We start from the raw sequence: 19719 nt of genomic DNA, 5'->3' as shown, positions 1-19719 counted from the left end.
GATCTCAAAAGATCTTTTAAATTCAACAAGTGTGGAGAATTCAAATGATTTGTTGCTGGCTGTTTGTGTAGTAGCGTTCCTTACTGGATGTTGTCTGCTTTCCTTTTTGAGTTGTGTCAATATTTTATCTACTTTCTTGAAAGTGTATTACTATTACTCACTACTCCTTCCTTCCGATTTATGCAACATTTTTTGAATTTCGAGAGTCAAACGAGTGTCTCTTTGACCGTAATTTTTTTAATATGCATTTTATAGATTTTGAGTTGTTAATTATTGTGATTTAAGTACTTCTTATGTGGTTTCCGAATGTATAAATTTTATTTAAGAACTTAAAGATTTTATGTCCCGAATTCACAGTCAAAATTAAAATTTTTGAATCTAAATCTGAACTGTGCAACATAAATTGATACAAAAAAAGTAGTAGTATTATTTATTGAGTTACATAACTTGCAACATTTTTAACCTAACGGAAAAACAAGGCAACATAGGTTGCGATGTGTGGGTTAGTTGTGCGCGTAATGTGTTTGAACTCTGCTGGAAAAAAAAAAGTTTGATACTTAAGTGAAGAAGAGTAAAGGGGCGGACGCATTATCTATCAAGTTTCGAACCGTGCACTAGTGACCTTCGGAGATTTCAAGTAAAAGGCACTTGTCTTGTGGGAGCCATAGCTACTACTCCCTTCAAGGGGAAAATTTTGTATCCTGATGTTTTTCCAATAAATCTTTTAATATGTAATTACCACTTGCATTCCAAGTTGCCAACAAATATATAAACAATCTGACAAGTGCAGAACAGGACATCAAATTCTGGAACAAAGAAATAGAGCTTTGTTCATAGATAAGCAGAAAAGAGAGTTTATGCTCATAGTCCTAATGTAGCACACTTCAAATTCCAGTCCTTCTTCAATTTAAACATCGAAGTTGGAAATGAAACACCTTAAAAAGAATCACATTCTCATACTAAGTCCAAGCAACTTTATACTATTTGATTAATATTTGTGCGTTAGAATTATGCCAATATCAAAAGGAACCTCTGATCTCTTTGTTCCCCTTTAAGAATGCACTATATCTGTTCTATCTCTCCTGTCAAAAATGTCTTCCAGATAACCTCGTTCATGGCTGGATCATGCATAAGAAGATGTCCCACATTGGGTATTTCATGGTAGCGTATCCATGGAAGTCTTTCTGCAACATACCGCTGTAATATAACAGGCACAACCCAGTCTTCGTCACCATGCCATAAGTGGACGGAGCCTTCACCATTTGGGAAAAGGTTTTTAAGATCCAACGGATCAAAATCCCATTTCCCGAACCCCACCATCATGTCACGGTGGAGGGACTCGAATACTCCTTGTTTTACCGCATATTCCTACAGAGAAAGAAGCAGCAACTCTTAAGCCAGCAATGCCTCATCACAAAGCAACAAGCTTATGAAAGTAACTCTTAGTTGTGTGTTATTTTTAGTAATCAATTACGTTCTAGCACTTTTGACTTCCTCCCCTGTATTGTTCCCTAATAGCAGCGTACTTTTCACTTCCTCTGGGGAAAGTTCTTTCTCAAGAGCATAACCCCCGAGCCAAAATGACACTTACTACTACAGATCATAGGCAAACAAATATAAAAAGTTCGTAACTTGTATGGTCTTTTCACCCCTATAGTGGTTATTCTAATGTTTCACTAGAAACAGAAGAAACATTTAGTAGGCATTTGACCATAGATTCCAAATATCTTTCTCTTTATTTGGAATATATGAAGTTGGAGTTGAAGATGGAGTTGTGTTTGGTTATGCTTTTTGCAAAGGAGAGAATAGAGCGCTTATTTGGAATTTATGAAGATGGAAAACAAGTTTGGAGCATTTTTTCAATTTGGGATCCAACTCCAAGTTGGATTTGGAAATTTATAACCAAACACTGATTTTGAAATAGAGTGAAAACTTATTCCGGAAAGAAGTGAATAATTCTCATGGCCAAACGACTCCTTAATATGAGCAGCAATAAAACTCCAATTTACTATGACCTGGAACAAAATTCCAGGCCATTAAAAATTCTCCCAGCAAATTTATTACAAGGATCAAACACATGCAAGGTATCATGTTCAGGTGGGAAACCAATTACCTTAAGTTTTTGTATTTCACTTGCATGCTTAGCAGATCTAGTAGCAACTTCTATATCTGGGGGAGACATTTTGAATTTTCCAGCTATAACACTATTGTAAGGGAACCACTTCTGAGTGTTCCACCAGTAGACTAGCCAAGGCGCATAATGTGCAACTCGAAGTGCCCATTGGTCCTGTGGTAGCTGTAGATTGTATCCTTCTGCAGATAAATTAGCAGGAAAGCCAGGCCACCAGTAATTGACAACGGGAGCAACTAGAGCTGCTCCAGCTAACCTGTTAGCACCAGAAGAAAATGCAACAAATAATCAAAAGCAGAGAATAAAGGAATACTAGAAGTGTTGCTGTTGTTGTTGAGAATAGCGAGGACTAAAACAAAGTAGCATATATATCGCTCAGAGGGACTTTGATTTTGTCAAGTTATGTAATACCAAGATCTAAACTGCTTCAGTTATACCTCTCTTACCTTTCAGGTGAAGGTGTGTATCAAATTGGCAAGCTATAAAGTGAAACAACAATCTGCTACTCCCTCTGTCCCAATTTATGTAACACTTTTGCTTTTTAGTCAGTCCCAAAAAGAACGAGACCTTTCTATATTTAGTAACAATTTAACTTTAAACTTCCCATTTTACCTTACTGAAATGATTGATAGCCACACAAATAGCCATTGCTTATTTTAGACCACAAGTTTCATAAGTTCTTTTTTTCATTCTTAAACTACGTGCCCAGTCAAACACCTTCACATAAATTGGGACGGAGGCAGTATAATTGTAGAACAGTTGGTTTCATGTTCGAAATACAATATACCTACCGATTAGGGATGTACTTAAGACAACCCCAAACTGAATGACCACCCATGGAAAACCCCATAACATAAAATTTAGGGCCGAGTCCCAATTGATCAGCAAGCTCTTCCATATCCAAAGCTGTAGTCTGTAGGGTCCGTTTTGGATGTGGATCACTTTCCCCATAACCAGGTCTATCAAAAGAGACAACGTACGCCCCTAATTCTTGAAGTGTTTCCTGAAAGAAACATCAACAAGCCGTCTTAATCTCAGTTTGGTTGTATTCAAAATGATGCATAAGTACAAGTTTGACAGAGTTGATGAAATACCGAGGGTGCAACAGCTGTCTCATATTTGGTAGAGCCAAAGCTATGAGCATATACGACCTTATATTTGGCCATTTCTTTGGGTACACCATGCTCCTTATAAGCCAGATGTCTTCCATCCCTAAGTTTGATTCTAGGTCCGGTAATTATTGGACCACCAGGAGAGCCACAGATACTGGGAGGTGGAGGTAGGAGGGCCGGGAATGCCCATGCTAGACCTGCAACGAATAAGACAACTAAAACTTTCCCGAGCATACCTGAACACAACATAGAAATAATTCTTACAATAGCATTGGACTATGTAGATGACATAACCCTACATAGTTTGAATGACGGAGGGCCAAAACATTTTAGAAAGGTTTGCTTATAAGGAGATTTCAGCTTCTATATGACAATAAAGAATGCTGGCAAGGTGATGATATGAAGAAATGAATGTGGAATAAACAAAAAGGCGAACAGATTAAATAAGATGTAATAACACAGAAGAAGGCATTCGTTCTGAAATTTTCAACCAAATCAGTTCTTCAACACAATTACCCTCTTCTAGAGTTAAGATTGAAGGTTTAGAATCGCAGAACTTTTTTATGACAATTCTTGCAAGCTAAACTCCCCGAACTTATGAAATCATCCACGCGATTCCTACAACCACGTTCCCCTCAATGTGGCAAGATAAAATTGAAGGAAAACACTGTCTAGTATAACTAATCTTGGATTATTCCTCCCTTATGGAGAGATCCGTAGTTAGCTTCAGCGAGAAATTCCTGTGTCTTCCCTCCATCCTCTCTGTCTAGAGCCTATGCCAATTGGTCTTGGCAGTTGAACAATTTGCACCTACTTTGCTATGAGTCAAATGCAGTAGAAATGAAGCTACATTTGGCATGAGCAAGCATAAAACTACACAAATTATAACTATTTCCTTTCTTCTGCATACCTAGTACTTGTCTCAAAATCCATCAAAACATCAGCTCTTCTTGTTCTCTTTCTTGGGTGAACAGTACTGCTCTTCTTTTCTGGCTTGTTAATTTCTCTCTCAATTTTCCTCTTCATTCCTTTGGTTCTCAATTTTCTCTTAGCTAAGGGTCGAGGACGGAGCTACAAGCCTAGCTAGGCTAAACCCAGTAACTTTGGCTCAGACCCTATATTTGTATTTAAACATCCACTTAATATATATAAATAATTTATCAAGAACCTAGGAAGTTGTAGATTCTAGAATCCAGAACCTATAAACTCAAAATCCTAGCTTTGTCTCTGTTAAGAGTCATTTCATTCTCTCGGCCACGCAACAGCTGCTACTTTCCCACTCTAATTCCCCTTCCTTTTCATAGTTCTAATAGTATTAACATTTTAAATGAATTAATCAATCAATAATCAACTAAGCCTCAATCCTAAACCAGTTGACCTCAGTTGCATGAATCTTCTGTAACCATTCCCCTCAATTCAGTTATAAAAAGAATTCATCAGTTTGACTGTTTTTATGCTAATAATCAACTTAGTGCAACACCCTCTCCTCTTTTCCTCCTTTGAACAAAAATCTCTTCCTCTTCATAATTCCCTTTCTTCTCATAATTCTAATTGTTGGAAATTTGGATTTGGGCCACCCAAATAAGTAAATATATATAATATGTTGTATATATATTACTAAATAAAAATGGAAAAAGAGAAAAGACATAACTTTTGGGAAAAATCCCTAAAAGCTGTATCCCTTCATCCAAATAAATAGGCTTCTGCAGAAAACCAAGTAACTTTTTTCTTCTGCTTCCTTCTCCAAAATACAAGTAGAAAAACTCTCTTATTCTTTTGGTGAAGAAGACTCCTGAGTTTTGTTCATGGATCAATCTTCTTCTCTGTAACTCAGGACGTCATAGACCATGAAACTTTACGGTGTAGTTCATGTTTATAGCATGTGATTACGTTGTTGACAAGTGAAACAAATATATGGATCTTGGGAGAACTATGTGTTCTTAGATTGATTTTATTTTACATCACTAATACTACATTTTAGTGAATCAACAATATAATCAACTATACCTCGATCCTAAACTAGCTTACCTCAGCTGCATGAATTTTCTATATAAACATTCCTCTAAGTTCAGTTAAAACAAATAATGAATTCATCCCATTTGACTGTTTTTATGCAGATGGTCAACTTACTGCAACACCCTCCCATTCTAACAAAAATCTCTTCCTCTTTCTTTTTTTTTGTTTTGTTTCCCACTCGGTGTCCGGTACCCGCATTGGAGCCCGACTATATCCGGATTCGCACCGCGTAGGGCCTCATTCGGGTCCCTAATAAGGATTTTTTCATACCCAAGGCTCGAACCCGAGACCTCTGGTTAAGAGAGGAGCAGCCTCATCCGTTGCACCACATCCTTTCGTGGTAAATCTCTTCCTCTTCATAGTCTTCTCAAACAGTATAGCAAATAAAAAAAAAATAGAATCTTGATTTCACTTTAAGATAAAGAACACAGAAATTTCACACACACAAAAAGAAAAAAAAGAAAAAAAAGGGAAGCATTAACGAGTTGGGTGTCTTAAAAATTGTACATTAACATACCTTGACTGGAATTGGAATGAAAAAAAACTGAGTCTTGAAGATGATTCAATGGCTTTGAAAGGTGAATATTCAAAGCTTGAGCTTTAATAGCGAGTGAGAAGACAGTTGGATTATTGAACTTAGAACAACTATATAAAGATTTTGTAAAGGTCAACAATGTTGGGTGAACTCCTTTTTGAATAAATGGTGCTAGGTGACAGCAACCAAAATTTGTAGAAAAAATAATAGTAGTAGTGACCATGGTGGTTGTTGGTCCACCAGCTGCTGCACCTACTCTAATACTAGTAGTAATATATAGTATGCCATTTTAATATATCAAAAACAAATGCTTACAAGTCAATTGGCATTAAGCTGCTTTTTGTAGGATATCCTTGCCCCACTTATAAAGCTAAGTTGTTGGAACTAAAAATCTCTAAGCATGGAATCCGCGACTTTAGTGGCACAGAAAACAAAAAGTTGAACCAAACTAACACAAAAAAAATAAAAATAAAAAATACATTTGTAGGTTTCACGCACGAAATGGGGTCAACATAAAGTGACCCCTCCTTTCCCACCAGACCCGATCTGCTCCCCCCCACCGCCATTAAACCCGAATCTGTGGTCCCCAAGCCTCTCAAAACGGTATTTTCGTGTTGTTTTCAATCCAAAAATCAATATTCTTGGTATATTGAAGTGTAGGAACAAGTTTCTAAGGTTGGATTTTGGAATAGAGAGGCGTAGAATCCATTTCAAAAACTCAAAAAAAGCTTCAATCTAGGTATTTCACTACGAATTTTCTATTACATTGTTAAATATATTATTACCCTAAGCATGGTCATTGTGTGAGTGTGGTTGATTGCTCGTTTTGCGCATTTTTTTTGGGCGTTTTTGGGCAGTCCGTATGCCTTTATTGGAACGCCATTTTTCCATTTTTTTTATTATTATTATTTGTTTATCTATTGTTAATTAGTTAATTATTTATTGCTTGTTTATGTAGTATTTGTTAATTGTTCGATTAGCGACTTAAGTATTTATTAATTGTTAGACTAGCTATTTCAATTGTTAGACTGGCTAATTATTTATTTAGTTTTTGTTAAGCCAATTATTTATTTGTTAATAATTTCTTAATTGTTTCATTAGTTAATTAATTGTTTATTTGTTAAATATACGATAATAATTTATTAATTTTTTGATTAGTTACTTAATTGTATATTTATTAAATATATGATAATAACTTGTTAATTATTTGATTAGTTAGTTAATTGTTTATTTATTAATTATTTATACTAATTGCATGCCAACTAATTGTTAATTATTTGACTTATCTTTATATTTTAGGATTGAAAACCCTTAGTTTAGGATTCATAACCCATAGCGTAGGATTGAAAACCCTTAATATAATTTTCGATAAAAGATTACATAAATAATATTACTTGTTAATGATTGATTTAAAATACGTAAAACAGATGGGTCACCACAACCCTTAATAAAATTTTCGATAAAAGATTACATAAATAATATTACTTGTTAATGATTGATTTAAAATACGTAAAACAGATGGGTCATCACAATCCTTAATAAAATTTTCGATAAAAAATTACATAACTAATACTACTTGTTAATGATTGATTTAAAATGCGTAAAACAGATGGATCACCACCCTCTTGATCCGGGGCCCTTCGACCGAGAGTTACTGTATCTTCAGCCCGAGCATAGGTCGCAACATATATGGACATCCGACTGCAGGCGGAGTCTCGAGTCCGTGCCGGTTGGGGACTCGGCATGGGAGGTCTTAGCGCTCGCCCCCACATCCTCGTGTCCCGGATATACTACGTCGGGGCTGTATCTACCGGTGCATCGAAGTTGGTCGGGTACGGCACGATAGGTCGCTAGTGACGGCATTGATTGAGAGGTGTCGGCCGGGAGACGCACACATTTCATCTCCGCACCGTGAGGCTACCATTACCCTTCAGGATGTGGAGATCATTTATGGGCTACAGGTTGATGGACGCCCATTGTATATTGAGGAGCCTCCTGTGCTGCCGCCTTACCGGGATGAGTTGACTAGGCTCACCGGTTTCTTTGCTACGATGGTCATATTTCGACGAGTCGGCTTTTGTTGTCGGCCCTTTATGCTCGCTTGCGCCTCACGGACATGCGATCATCCGATTGGAGAGGACACGCCTCGAGGGCGATGTTGACCGACGTGCGCGTCTATACCTACTCATCATATTCGGGGCCATCCTGTTCTCGAACACTTCGGGTTCGCATATGAGCTTGAGGTATCTTCGGTATATCGACGATCTCGCCGAGATAGGATGTTATAGTTGCGGCGCTGCTGTGCTGGGCTACATATATCGAGGATTCTGCCGATGTTCTATGGGCACGAGGGTAGAGGTCCCTGCATTTTGCTCGCTCCTTCAGGTAATATATTTAAGTGTGTGTAATTAAACACAAAATATATTTTTTTAAAACGACGACTGATAAAATATTTTTTAAATGACTATATCAGATATGGGTGTGGACTAGGTTGAGACCTTTTCAGCCCATACCAGCTCACCCTCCCGCTGACTATCTTACTGTGCCGATGCCATACGCGCGGAGATGGTCGCGAGGCGTACGCCGACGTGTGGAGACGCACCACAGCCTTCTCCCGTTTAGGGATCAGCTAGACCGCATGACGGCGCAGACGGTATGTTCATATTTTGGATCCACACGCTAGACCACATAGCTACTATTTTAGTCTTTTATTGTTAACTAGTTCAATTCTTTTTACAGGCTTTTATATGGACGTCGTATGATCATATTTTGGATGACCTGCGGCATTTTGTAGGGCGGTCGGCACGTGGGATGTCGCGGTGTCCATTGATACATATGGATATCGTTGAGTATCACGCGCCCGATCGCGTGTTACGGCAGTTTGGGTATTACAGAATATACCCACGGCTACGGTTTGGGAGCATGACCACTATGCGAGGGACGAACGTGCGGGCGTCGATGATGCATGGCGACTCCATATGCAACGGGTCCAGAGTTGGGATGTGAGGATGGCGAGCCTAGCGGTGGTCGGACATGACACTCCCATCCATGTGTACATGGAGTGGTACATGCGGATCCTCGCATCATTATTGGCAACCCCCTCTAGGCGTCATCCAGATGGCCTGGGATATATAGCTCTCGCAGGAGCGTACGAGGCGCTGGTAAGTTTTATTAGTCTTAAACTTAAACCATCGTCTTATGTACTACTTTACAAATTTATTCAATTGTTAATATTTGCAAACATATGCAGGTACGGACCGTTCAGACGATGCGCTATGAGAGCATTGCCCGTACGGAGGCCCCCGAGACGGCGGAGTATACAAAGACGGATGATTGAGCTTGCTGAGATCGCGGTATGAGACAGGCATATGACTTTGAGCGTCTCCATGAGCGTGTTCCCGGTGCCTCGGCTGGGGCAGCGGGTGGTCGTGGCCGCCGAGGAGCTGGCGGTCGTCGCAGAGGTGGTGGGGCTGGCAGAGGTGATGAGGCTCCGTCGACTACAGAGATCCAGCCGAGTTCTTACCGGCCGGCAACTACAGATATCCCATCGACTTCTCATTCCCGGCCGTCGACTTCACAGACACCTCTGTATACGCCGGACCCTTTTTCAGGTTATGTGCCCTGGCCTTCACTTTCACATCCACCAGTTCGTGATCCACAGGGTGAGCGGCCGGTTCGTGATCTACAGGGTGGCCTACATTTGCACTTCGACGACTCCATGTTCGAGGACTTCGTGTTTGATATGGCACCATCTGCATCTCCTGCTCCGGGGGCCGCTCAGGAGCCCTCTCACCAGGCATCTCAGGAGGCTGTCGACACACAGGTTTGACTTTTACAATAAAGTGAAATAATTTATTAATTATTTGTTTATTTCAGGTTCATTTTAGAATAAATCAAATCTAAATTATTTATATATTATTTCAGGTTCATTGTTCTACGCCTGTGGGTCCACAGGAGCGACCCATCCAGGAGACTACCTCATATTCACCACCACACCCATCTCAGGAGCCTACTCAGGCGCCCGTTGACACACAAGTTCTATTAAATAAATAACGTTAATGTATTCAATATAAATATAAATGGTACTAATTATTATATACTTTTCAGGTTCATCCTTCGACGCCTGAGGTGGCAACTCCCAACTAGGTAGAGGTCGAGACACCAGACCTAACCCAGCCTAAGGTTCTGAGCGTGCCAGCGGGACCAGATCCCAAGAAGAAGTACGTTCTAGTCAAGGGAGCACGGGCCAGGCGAAGAGATAATGATCATGACTTGGAGCGCACGGTTATTAAGAGGAAAAAGGGCGATGGAGACGATGACGAGGGCGGTGGGGATGGTATGAGCCTTAGGCCTAGGGATAGTCTCCGGCATACTACATGTGGGACCCATCCTCGATAGTGTATATACATTAGTGTTGTAAAATTTATCGTAAATAATATATATTTTTTGCATATTTATACATATTATCTTAGTCTTTATTTTTGTTTCACATCTTAAATTGATAATAAAAAAAAAACGTGACACATTCGAAATAAAGTTAAGCATAAATTTAAAAATAAGACGAAATCGGTGCGTGAAAGTGCAAACACTTAAAATACCTCTGTGCGTGAAATTGCAAAAAGATTTTGAAAAAGATATTTTACCCTTTCACGCACAAAATACGCGTGAAAGGCAAAAACTTAAAGTGCCCTTTCACGCACAAAATCTGTGCGTGAATGCGCAAAATTTTTTTTTCCGTGAAAGTTCAAAAAGATATTTTACCCTTTCACGCACAGATTTTGTGCGTGAAAGTGCTACAACTTACAACGAAACCCTAAAAGTACAAGCTACATTATTTGCCCGTCTTGTATTGCGCACCATTTAATGCGCACTATAAGTATTGATTTGACAACACACCACGCATAACAATTTCAGGAATCTATGACACATAAAGGCTTGATTTGACAATACGTTGCTGCATTATCTGCCCGTCTTGTATTGCGCACCATTTTAATGCGCACTATAAGCATTGATTTGACAACACACCACGCATGACAATTTCGTGAATCTATGACACATAAAGGCTTGATTTGACAATACGTTCTTATTTGCAATATTTGCCCGTCTTGTATTGCGCACCATTTTAACGCGCACTATAAGTATTGATTTGACAACACACCACGCATGACAATTTCGTGAATCTATGACACATAAAGGCTTGATTTGACAATACGTTGTCGCATTATTTGACCGTTTTAATACGACTTGTATTGCGCACCATTTTAATGCGCACTATAAGTATTGATTTGACAACACACCACGCATGACGATTTCAGGAATCTATGACACATAAAGGCTTGATTTGACAATACGTTGTTGCATTATTTGACCGTTTTAATACGACTTGTATTGCGCACCATTTTAATGCGCACTATAAGTATTGATTTGACAACACACCACGCATGACGATTTCAGGAATCTATTTAACTTGAAGGCTTGACGAGTGAAAAACTCATCAATTGCATAAGTCTAAGTCTTACAAGTCATAAAAAAAAAATCAAACTTCATTGAAAAAATGTCTCAAAATGCTTCAACTGTTAAGGTTTCACTATTTTGGGATGGAGATATCGTCGAGGACAATTACTCCATTCGTTATAGTATCAAGTCAAAAGCCCATGTTAAATTTTCAACAACTTTAAATTATGAAACACTAGTCAGTTACATGCACGAAAGAATGAAAACTACACCTACTAAGATTGGAATCTCAATAACTGGCAGATATCCACAAACAATATCAAACGGTGTAGTGCGTTATGGCATGCACAATATCAACGATGATGAATCTTTGAGTGATTATTTGGGATCGCCGGAAGAATATCGTGATTTAGTATTCATTAATGTTCTTGAGATGTATGTTGAAAAGATACCTCGGGAAGAAATCCCTCAAGTCCAAATATTCATGGTAACACTTATGGGGACTTTAGTTCTTATGGAGACATTTTGAGTGGTCAAGTGCATTTGAAAATCTAAGCCGCAATTTAATCAAGCTTACAATGAAAATTGGTAAATATGGATTTTTTATATTATTATTATGTGTAGTAGCATGTGTTTGTTGTATGAATTGGTAAATAACCGCTTTTCAAATCTTTATAGGAACTATTCTCAAAACTCACCGGTGGTACCAAATATGGATGTTGGTCAATCCTCTCGGTTCGGTGGAGTTGATCATTCTCCACACCATGACTTGTGTGTGTGTGTGTGTGTGTATGAACAACGAACATCACCTTGATATTATATATATATATATATATATATATATATATATATATATATATATATATATATATATATATATATATATATATATATATGTTGGTATTTAAAATATGTTACTTTTCGTGTAGGAGGATGCATGCACTTAATAATGAAGATTTTCCTAATTATTATGAGTCATCATCAAGTGATGACGATGAAATAGCTAATAATGCAGAGGTAACCGATGATGAAGATGATGATGATGTTCAAGTTGGTATGACCAACAATATTCCTCAAAGCCAAAACCAACAAGAACCAATGCACCACCACGTACCACCACCGATGGCTGAAAACCCAACTTCTGAAAGTCCAATTCAATGGCATTCTAACAATATCTCTTATCTTGATAGCACTGGGTGGTCGTGATGATGCATTTGTCTTCACAAGAGAAGATTATGATAGTCGCCTAAAAACCTGGATTGAACCAAAGGATCTCAACAAAGATCGATGCTACCTTGCAAAGGGAATGTTGTTCGCATCCAAAAAAGTGTTGCAACGGGCTGTCAAAATTTATTGTTTTAAGGACATGAGGGAGTTTAAGGTTGATCACCAAACACAAAGATATGGAGGCTAGTTTGTAGACGACGGTATCAAGGCCGTGAGTGGTTGCTTCGGGAATTGTTAAGCTTTGATGGTATGTGGGCTATCACAAAATTCCGCGAAAGACACACTTGTGATATGGAAGAAAATCGAAGCAGATCATTATAATTTAGATACAAACATGATTGCTCAAGTGTTACTTAAAGACATTGCCGAAACGCCAAGGTAACTTATCCTACCTAGTACATTATATGTCTTATATCAATTGAAAGATCATTACTAAATATTGTTTGTTTAAACTTGTGCAGGTTCCCCATTAAAGATTGTATTTGAAACGTTCAAACCGTATATGGTAAAACTATAAGCAACAGAAAGGGATTTCTCGGGGGCGTAGACGCACTTTTGAGATGGTCTTTGAAATTGGCATACTTCTTTCAATCGGCGCAAGGTATATGGCAGCTCTACAACATTTTAATCATGGTACTTGTTGTAGAGTGGCGGCTTATAGAGGGTAAAATCTTCAACTTCATATTTTGGACATTCAAACCATGCATTGATGGTTTTGCTCACTCGCCGACCAAGATATCCATAGATGGTACGCATGTATATGGTGCCTACGACATCAAGCTCCTAATTGTAATAGGAATGGATGCCAATGGGTCAATATTTCCTCTTGCTTTCGCAATTGCCGCTAACGAGAGCAACGACACATGGGGGATCTTTTTGACCCATTTGAAAACTCATGTTATTAAGGATCGTACCGGCATATGTGTGCTGTCTGATCGTCATAAAGGCATATTGCACAATATGGATAATTTACCGGGGTGGCAGCCTCCCTTTGTTTACCATCGCTATTGTTTAAGGCACTTGAAGGCAAATTTGCAATCAACGTTTCACAATGGCACTCTAAACAAATTGATGTGGGGGGAATCACGATGGAGCATCAACAACGAAAAATGGGTCGCAAAAATGGATATGATCGGGCAACAGTGAACCCGCATACGTTTGGTTGATGAAGCTCAAAGTTGAAAAATGGACGCTTCATGCTCATGGAGACAAAAGATGGGGCATGCTCACAACAAACAGCTCGAGTCTTTCAATGGCTTGTGAAATGCGCTCGAGGACTACCCGTCACCGCAATGGTGAGAATGACTTTCAAGGTGTGGTGGAGCGATTTGTGGTTAGGGTCAAGGCGAGCCGTGAGCGATATTAGCCGACGACGGGACATGGATGCGAAAGCCCTTCAAAACTATGGAGCATTATAGAAAAAAATGCGAAGGCCACCAAATGACCGGTATGACCCAATTCAACATGTGTATGAAGTTAGGACGGTTATTACAACGGTAAGGGTGGAAACGTGCATACCGTTTATGAGGCAACAAGAACATGCACTTGTGGTAAGTGGCAAACGTACCATGCCGTGTTCTCATGTCAGCAAGTGCTTCGAAGAATGAGAAAAACGGTAACAAATTATGTGGCGGGGGAATACAAGGTCCACAGTTACCTTAGAGCATATTCCGCCAATTCCACCCACTTGGTAATGAAGCTTATTGGCCAAACGAGCCGTTTTCAATGGTTGCTAACAAGGATTACATCGAAAATTGGGCATTAACTCACGAGTCGTAGACCCAATCAAATGGATGTTAGTGAAAGAACTTACTCTCGCAAATGCTCTATATGTAAGCAATATGGCCATGACAATCGTTCGTGTGGGCAACAAGGCCGTGGTAGTACAAGCACGTTTCGAAGTAATAGAGCCTCTAGAACTTGAAGATTGTATTGTTATTGTAATTTATTATTGTATTGCTTTAAATTAGTATTGTAATTAAATGGAATGAATTATTTTTTAATTAGTATAAACCTCTCGTATTGGATGAATTATTATTAAATCAAATATTTAAATTTGTACATTCAAATATAATAAAACACTTAAATCAAAACCCTATAAATATGACAAGTTTCAAAACTTACTTCGGGGCACTTTAGAACCCCTAAAACGACGATCCAAACGTTTAGGTGGACTTGATGTAACGAGCCGACATTATTGTACGCAAATAAAGATATTAAGTTTTATATAAAAGATTGATATTTTGGGGTTTTAAAACATGACTAATCTTTGCCCAAAGTATGGAAAAAAACGGGATTGGAAAGGTAACACAAAAAAAAAAAAAAAAAAAAAAAAAACATCACGTATCACGCACAAAATGAAAGGCCGAAACTGGATTTTTTTTTTTGTACCTTTCACGCAACTTTTTTATTTCGTGCGTGAAAAAAATTTTTTTTTTTCGTACCATTTGTCTAACTTTTATTTTGGGATAAGGCACCATTACCCCCCTGAACTATACCCGATTTTACGACACACACTTACCTTTTTCCTATTACCCCCTGAATAATTACCCCCTAAACGCCGATGTGGCAAAGAGTGTGTTTCACTCTCTTTGAGAGAAAAATAAAAAAAGGGGAAAACAATTTTTTTTTCTTAAAAATGCATTTTCTTAAAATTTGAAAATAAATCTAGTCTTCCACATTTAGTTTTAAAAAAGGGTTTTCCACATGTTAAGAAAATAATTTTTTTCAAAATTTTATAAAAATTCAGCTTTTTTTTCACATTTTGGCAAGAAAAACACTTTTCCGATTTTATTTGAAAAATAAAAGTGTCCTAAGAAAATGAAATCATGAAAATCAAGATTTTTTAAGACATTTTAAAAAAAATAATCAAGTTTTCCATATTTTTAACAAATCCATTTTTCCATATTTAAAAAAAAAAAATCATTTTTCGAGCTTTTTTTTCTTTTTCAAAAACGGTTTTAAAAAAAAAACAAATTTTCAATTTTTTTTTTTTTAAAAGGGTTCTAAAAATCCTTTTTTAAAAGAAAATTCGTGTTTTTAGTTTTTTTTTTTTTTAAATGGGTTTAAAAAAAAATATTTTTTTTTTTTTTTTTAATGGTTTTTTATTTTTATTTTAAAAAAATTGACTAGTTTAAAAAAAGGTTCAACTTTTTGTTTTTTATGCTACTTGTGTCGTAAGTCGAGGATTCCTAAGCATGGGTGTGGAATACCCCTATGATCTAAAACTACAAATTAATTGGGTGTTTAATTGGATTTTTAGGTTTATGATATATATTTATATAACTTATTTAAAGTATGAGAATGATTTGCTACAACGTGAGATATCTTATATGAATAAAATATTAGGGGTTTATAAGGAATTAAATTTTTAATTAGTTATAATTCATAACTTTAGTAAATCAAAATAAATATTTTATATGTTGTAATATATATTTATTGGTCTTATCCCAGCACTTGAAATCCATACCTTGATCCTAAAATTTATATGATGAAGAAGTCAACCTCTAGATTCACACCTATATTCGATATCCACACCTGAGTCCGAGCAACATAGCTAGAAAGAGATGGAGAGGATCTTTTTTAAGAAAAAGATTTAAAATAAATTAAAAATATCGGTGTAATTAAAAGTATCTCAATTAAATAAAAATTGAGAAATTCAAAGCAAAATTATTCTAAATATAAAAATATATTATTCTTAAACGGACTAAAAAGGAAAAATTACATATGAAATAAGACAGAAAAAATATTTTAATGTGGCAAAAAGTACTTTTGTAACTCTATTATTATATATGGATGAAGTTTAATAACCATGCATGAAATATAGTCACCCAGTCATTCCTTGAGCAGGACTTGAAAGAACGCGTTTGGCATTTTTCTGGGTTTGTCAAGTGGTGTTGTTCATTATTTATTTTGGGATCAATTAATTTGAATTCATGGGGTGTAAAATTCAGGGCAATTTGCAGGAATGCTCTTATTTTGGGGTGGTCTTTAATTTTTGTCCATTAAATTGGTGGTCTTTAATTTTTGCCCTTCGTTAGAACCCCTTGGTTTCGGGCTCGAACTCTGCTCAGTCAAAAATTTTTAAAAAAATTCGCAATGCAGAGTTTTGCATGATTCGAGCAGAATTTCAAACTCTACCTTTGCCTTCAAAATTCTGCCTTGCGAATCTAAACCTCTGCCTTGCGAAATTCTTTCTTTTTTTTTGTCTTTGTGTTCGAACCCGTAACCTGGTGAAAGATTACCAATTTAAGGGGCAAAAATTAAAGACCACCCCAGAAGAAGGGCAATCCACGCAAAAAAAAAATTAAGATTCATACGGTTTTTATTCTCCAAAACTTAGAAACGTGACTTCTAATTAAGAGTAGAAATTTTTTAATCTGATCCATCATAAGCACTCTTGGTGGTGACCCTTTTCTTTAGGACCATTAATTCCTTACTTTATTTTCCACCAGATTTCAGTTCTCTTGAATTTCTCAGAGTTTTCTATGAATCTCTTCACTTTGTATTCCCTTTTTTAAAAATTATATGATTTTTTCTTAATAGATTAAAAAAACGGAAAAGGGCCAAAATTACCCCTGAACTTTGAAAAATAGTTATTCCTGACGGAATTATCCCCCAATTATACCCTTACGGAATCATTTAAATTATGGCCCATCATTTAACTATTGCCACTCAACTAAATAATAACCCAAATAATTTTTACCCACTAATACGAAAATTATTATTATTTTTTTTTATTTAAAAAATTATCCATATTATTATTTAGTTAAAAAAAAATGAAAATGGATTGGATTTTTTTAAATGAAAAAATTATTTGAGGGTAAAATAATTTCAAAAGTCAGGGATGATACAAAACTTTAGATGACAAGAGGGTATTTTTACCCAAGATAAGTTCGAAGATATAATTAGCCTTTTTCCAAAGTAGAGGGTATTTTGAACTATTTTTCAAAGTTATATGATTTTTTCTTAATAGATTAAAAAAATCATTAAGAATTATCTCGGTGAAAAATGTTAGTATGGACTTATGTGACGGTTAATAATTTGATTATTCAAGATAGTATTGACGAAATGTTTTCTACTAGACAAAGGAGGCAAGAAGGATTATAAGAGACCTCTTACATAAAAATGCACTAGCAAAAGTAAAATTTGGTAATCGCAATAAAGTTTACGTTGAAGAAAGAATACTTTTAACTAAGGAGTCCTAACTAAAGTAACAAAGATTAGGTTGATTAGACCTGAAATTCATCTATTAAAAAAAGTGTGAACAACAATAATGAAATCCTTTTCAATTGTCGATGCAATTTGAAGTTATGACCTACAAAGAACAAGAAATAGGAGTATTTATTTTTCAATTTGAAATGACAAGTTTATTTGGAGTCCGGAGCCTAAAGGGCACATTTATGTGCCAAAAGTACCAAAAGGGGTTGGCTTCTCCACGATAAACCAAAAGGGATTTATCGTGGAGTGCCTCACGTTATGCAAACAAAATTAACGCTCCCCGTCTGTTTGTTAATCCGTCCGTCTATGTCGTTAATATTTAAAAAAAAAAAAAAAATTATAACACATGACGTGGATTGGTCCCCGTTTCACAAAAATAACTTTTGCAAAATGTGGACCAGTACATGTTTTGCCAAAAAAAGTTTTGCATAAAGTGGGTTGGTACACGTTATGCAAAAATAAGTCTTACTTGCACATGCACTACTCTGATGATAGTTTATAGTTTTAGACAATATAAAGTTTGAAATAAGATATGGTGATCAAAAGCTTGGCTATTATAAAGAGAAATATAGTTTATAGTTTTAGACAATATAAAGTTTGAAATAACATATGGTGATCAAAAGTTTGGCTATTATAAAGAGAAATATTTCCAAACAAGGAGAGATACAAGCCACCATTATTGTTTGAAAAGTTATCACTGTAGTTATATTCTCCTAGATATATTTTCCATGTCATCCATCTTATATATAAACCAAAGCTGATTTGGAATATCACTTCAAAGTTGTGATGCTAATATATAACATTGTCATTAAAGTTGGAGGCCAAATGCTTGCATTCATCAATATCACTGAGAAATAACTTTTGCATAACGTGTACTGGATCCATGTTTTGCAAAAGTTATTTTTGTAAAACGCGACCAGCCCACGTATGCGTTATATTTTTTTTTTAAAAATATTAATGACATAGACGGACAGATTAACAAACAGACGGGGGAGAGTTAATTTTGTTTGCATAACGTGGGGCACTCCACAATAAATCTCTTTTGGTTTATCGTGGAGAAGCCAACCCCTTTTGGTATTTTTTGGCACATAAATGTGCCTTTTGGGCTCCGGATTGGGTGATTAGAGAATTAGATAGACAAAATCTTTTTATTCTTTTTTTAATCACCATGCAACAATAAGATTATGACCCACAGAGAAGAACAAAGTAAAATTAAAAATTACAACTACTCCAATATATATGAAAGGGAGGCATAAAGACAATTACTCCCTCTATTATTTGAATTAGTGTATACAAATTAAGTAAATGTAATATGCTAGAGTTGATTGCAAATCAACTGAGTCTAATTGTATCTTTGTTCTTCTTTTCTTCTATGATGTATTCAGAATATAATTTCCTTGAGCAAGCAGTTTGAATTTTACAAAGAATACCATATGAAATTGGTAGTGATTGCAAGGAAGGTAAATGCCACATCGATAATCAACGTTTCAATTCACTTAGCTCCCGTTTGGCCATAGATTTTGGGAGCATATTTTAAAGATGTGTTTTCAAATTTTTGTTTGGCCATAAAATTTTGATAGATTTTGAAAACAAATCTTCAAATCCCAAATTCTTGCTCAAACTTGTTTTTAGGCCAAGATCTATGTTTTGGCCTTTTCAAAACTTTTAAAAATTACCACAAACTTTTGTATTTTATAAAAAGCTCCATCTATTTATGAACCAACTAATTCTATTTACCATGTTCCTCCATTAGAGTCGTATCTCTCATGTTTCCACAGTTAAAGCAATCTCTTTTAGAAAGCGAACTAGCTAAGTTGTGCCCAAACAGTAGAAGAAGAAACCCTAGGAAAAATTGTTCTGCCAACTGTAGAAATTCATTGTGAAGATAAAAATGGATCTTTGTATTGTAATTTGAATTGTAGTAGATAGTAAATTTGTTATTAGCAGTTGTTATTAAAATATCACGTTCTGCATAATTTGGGATTAGCAAATATGTATGTTTTGTATGGTTGGATATTCTTGAT

At 36.4% G+C, this 19719-nt stretch overlaps 3 protein-coding genes across 3 annotated transcripts; 2 read left to right on the top strand and 1 right to left on the bottom strand.

Moving 5' to 3' along the window:
* Window positions 1-783: 783 nt before the first annotated feature.
* Window positions 784-6049, bottom strand: LOC132059204 (uncharacterized). The gene is made up of 5 exons (XM_059451755.1): window positions 5777-6049; window positions 3226-3479; window positions 2923-3134; window positions 2114-2387; window positions 784-1368 (listed from the first exon to the last, which is right to left on the bottom strand). The coding sequence occupies exons 1-5, from the start codon at window positions 6015-6017 to the stop codon at window positions 1063-1065; spliced, it is 1287 nt and encodes a 428-aa protein (XP_059307738.1). The 5' UTR covers window positions 6018-6049; the 3' UTR covers window positions 784-1062.
* Window positions 6050-7962: 1913 nt separating this feature from the next.
* Window positions 7963-9131, top strand: LOC132061073 (serine/threonine-protein phosphatase 7 long form homolog). Its single transcript, XM_059453949.1, has 4 exons — window positions 7963-8179; window positions 8268-8447; window positions 8534-8584; window positions 9045-9131. The coding sequence occupies exons 1-4, from the start codon at window positions 8027-8029 to the stop codon at window positions 9129-9131; spliced, it is 471 nt and encodes a 156-aa protein (XP_059309932.1). The 5' UTR covers window positions 7963-8026.
* An 18-nt stretch (window positions 9132-9149) lies between these two features.
* LOC132061072 (uncharacterized) lies at window positions 9150-10234 on the top strand. Its single transcript, XM_059453947.1, has 3 exons — window positions 9150-9617; window positions 9719-9829; window positions 9902-10234. Exons 1-3 carry the CDS (start codon window positions 9150-9152, stop codon window positions 9938-9940), a joined length of 618 nt encoding a protein of 205 aa, XP_059309930.1. The 3' UTR covers window positions 9941-10234.
* Window positions 10235-19719: the final 9485 nt, after the last annotated feature.

Source organism: Lycium ferocissimum, chromosome 6, assembly GCF_029784015.1.
Source record: "Lycium ferocissimum isolate CSIRO_LF1 chromosome 6, AGI_CSIRO_Lferr_CH_V1, whole genome shotgun sequence".
Taxonomy (NCBI): Eukaryota; Viridiplantae; Streptophyta; class Magnoliopsida; order Solanales; family Solanaceae; genus Lycium; species Lycium ferocissimum.
The sequence above is the reverse complement of the archived record's forward strand: the minus strand, read 5'-3'. Positions and strand labels throughout refer to the sequence as shown.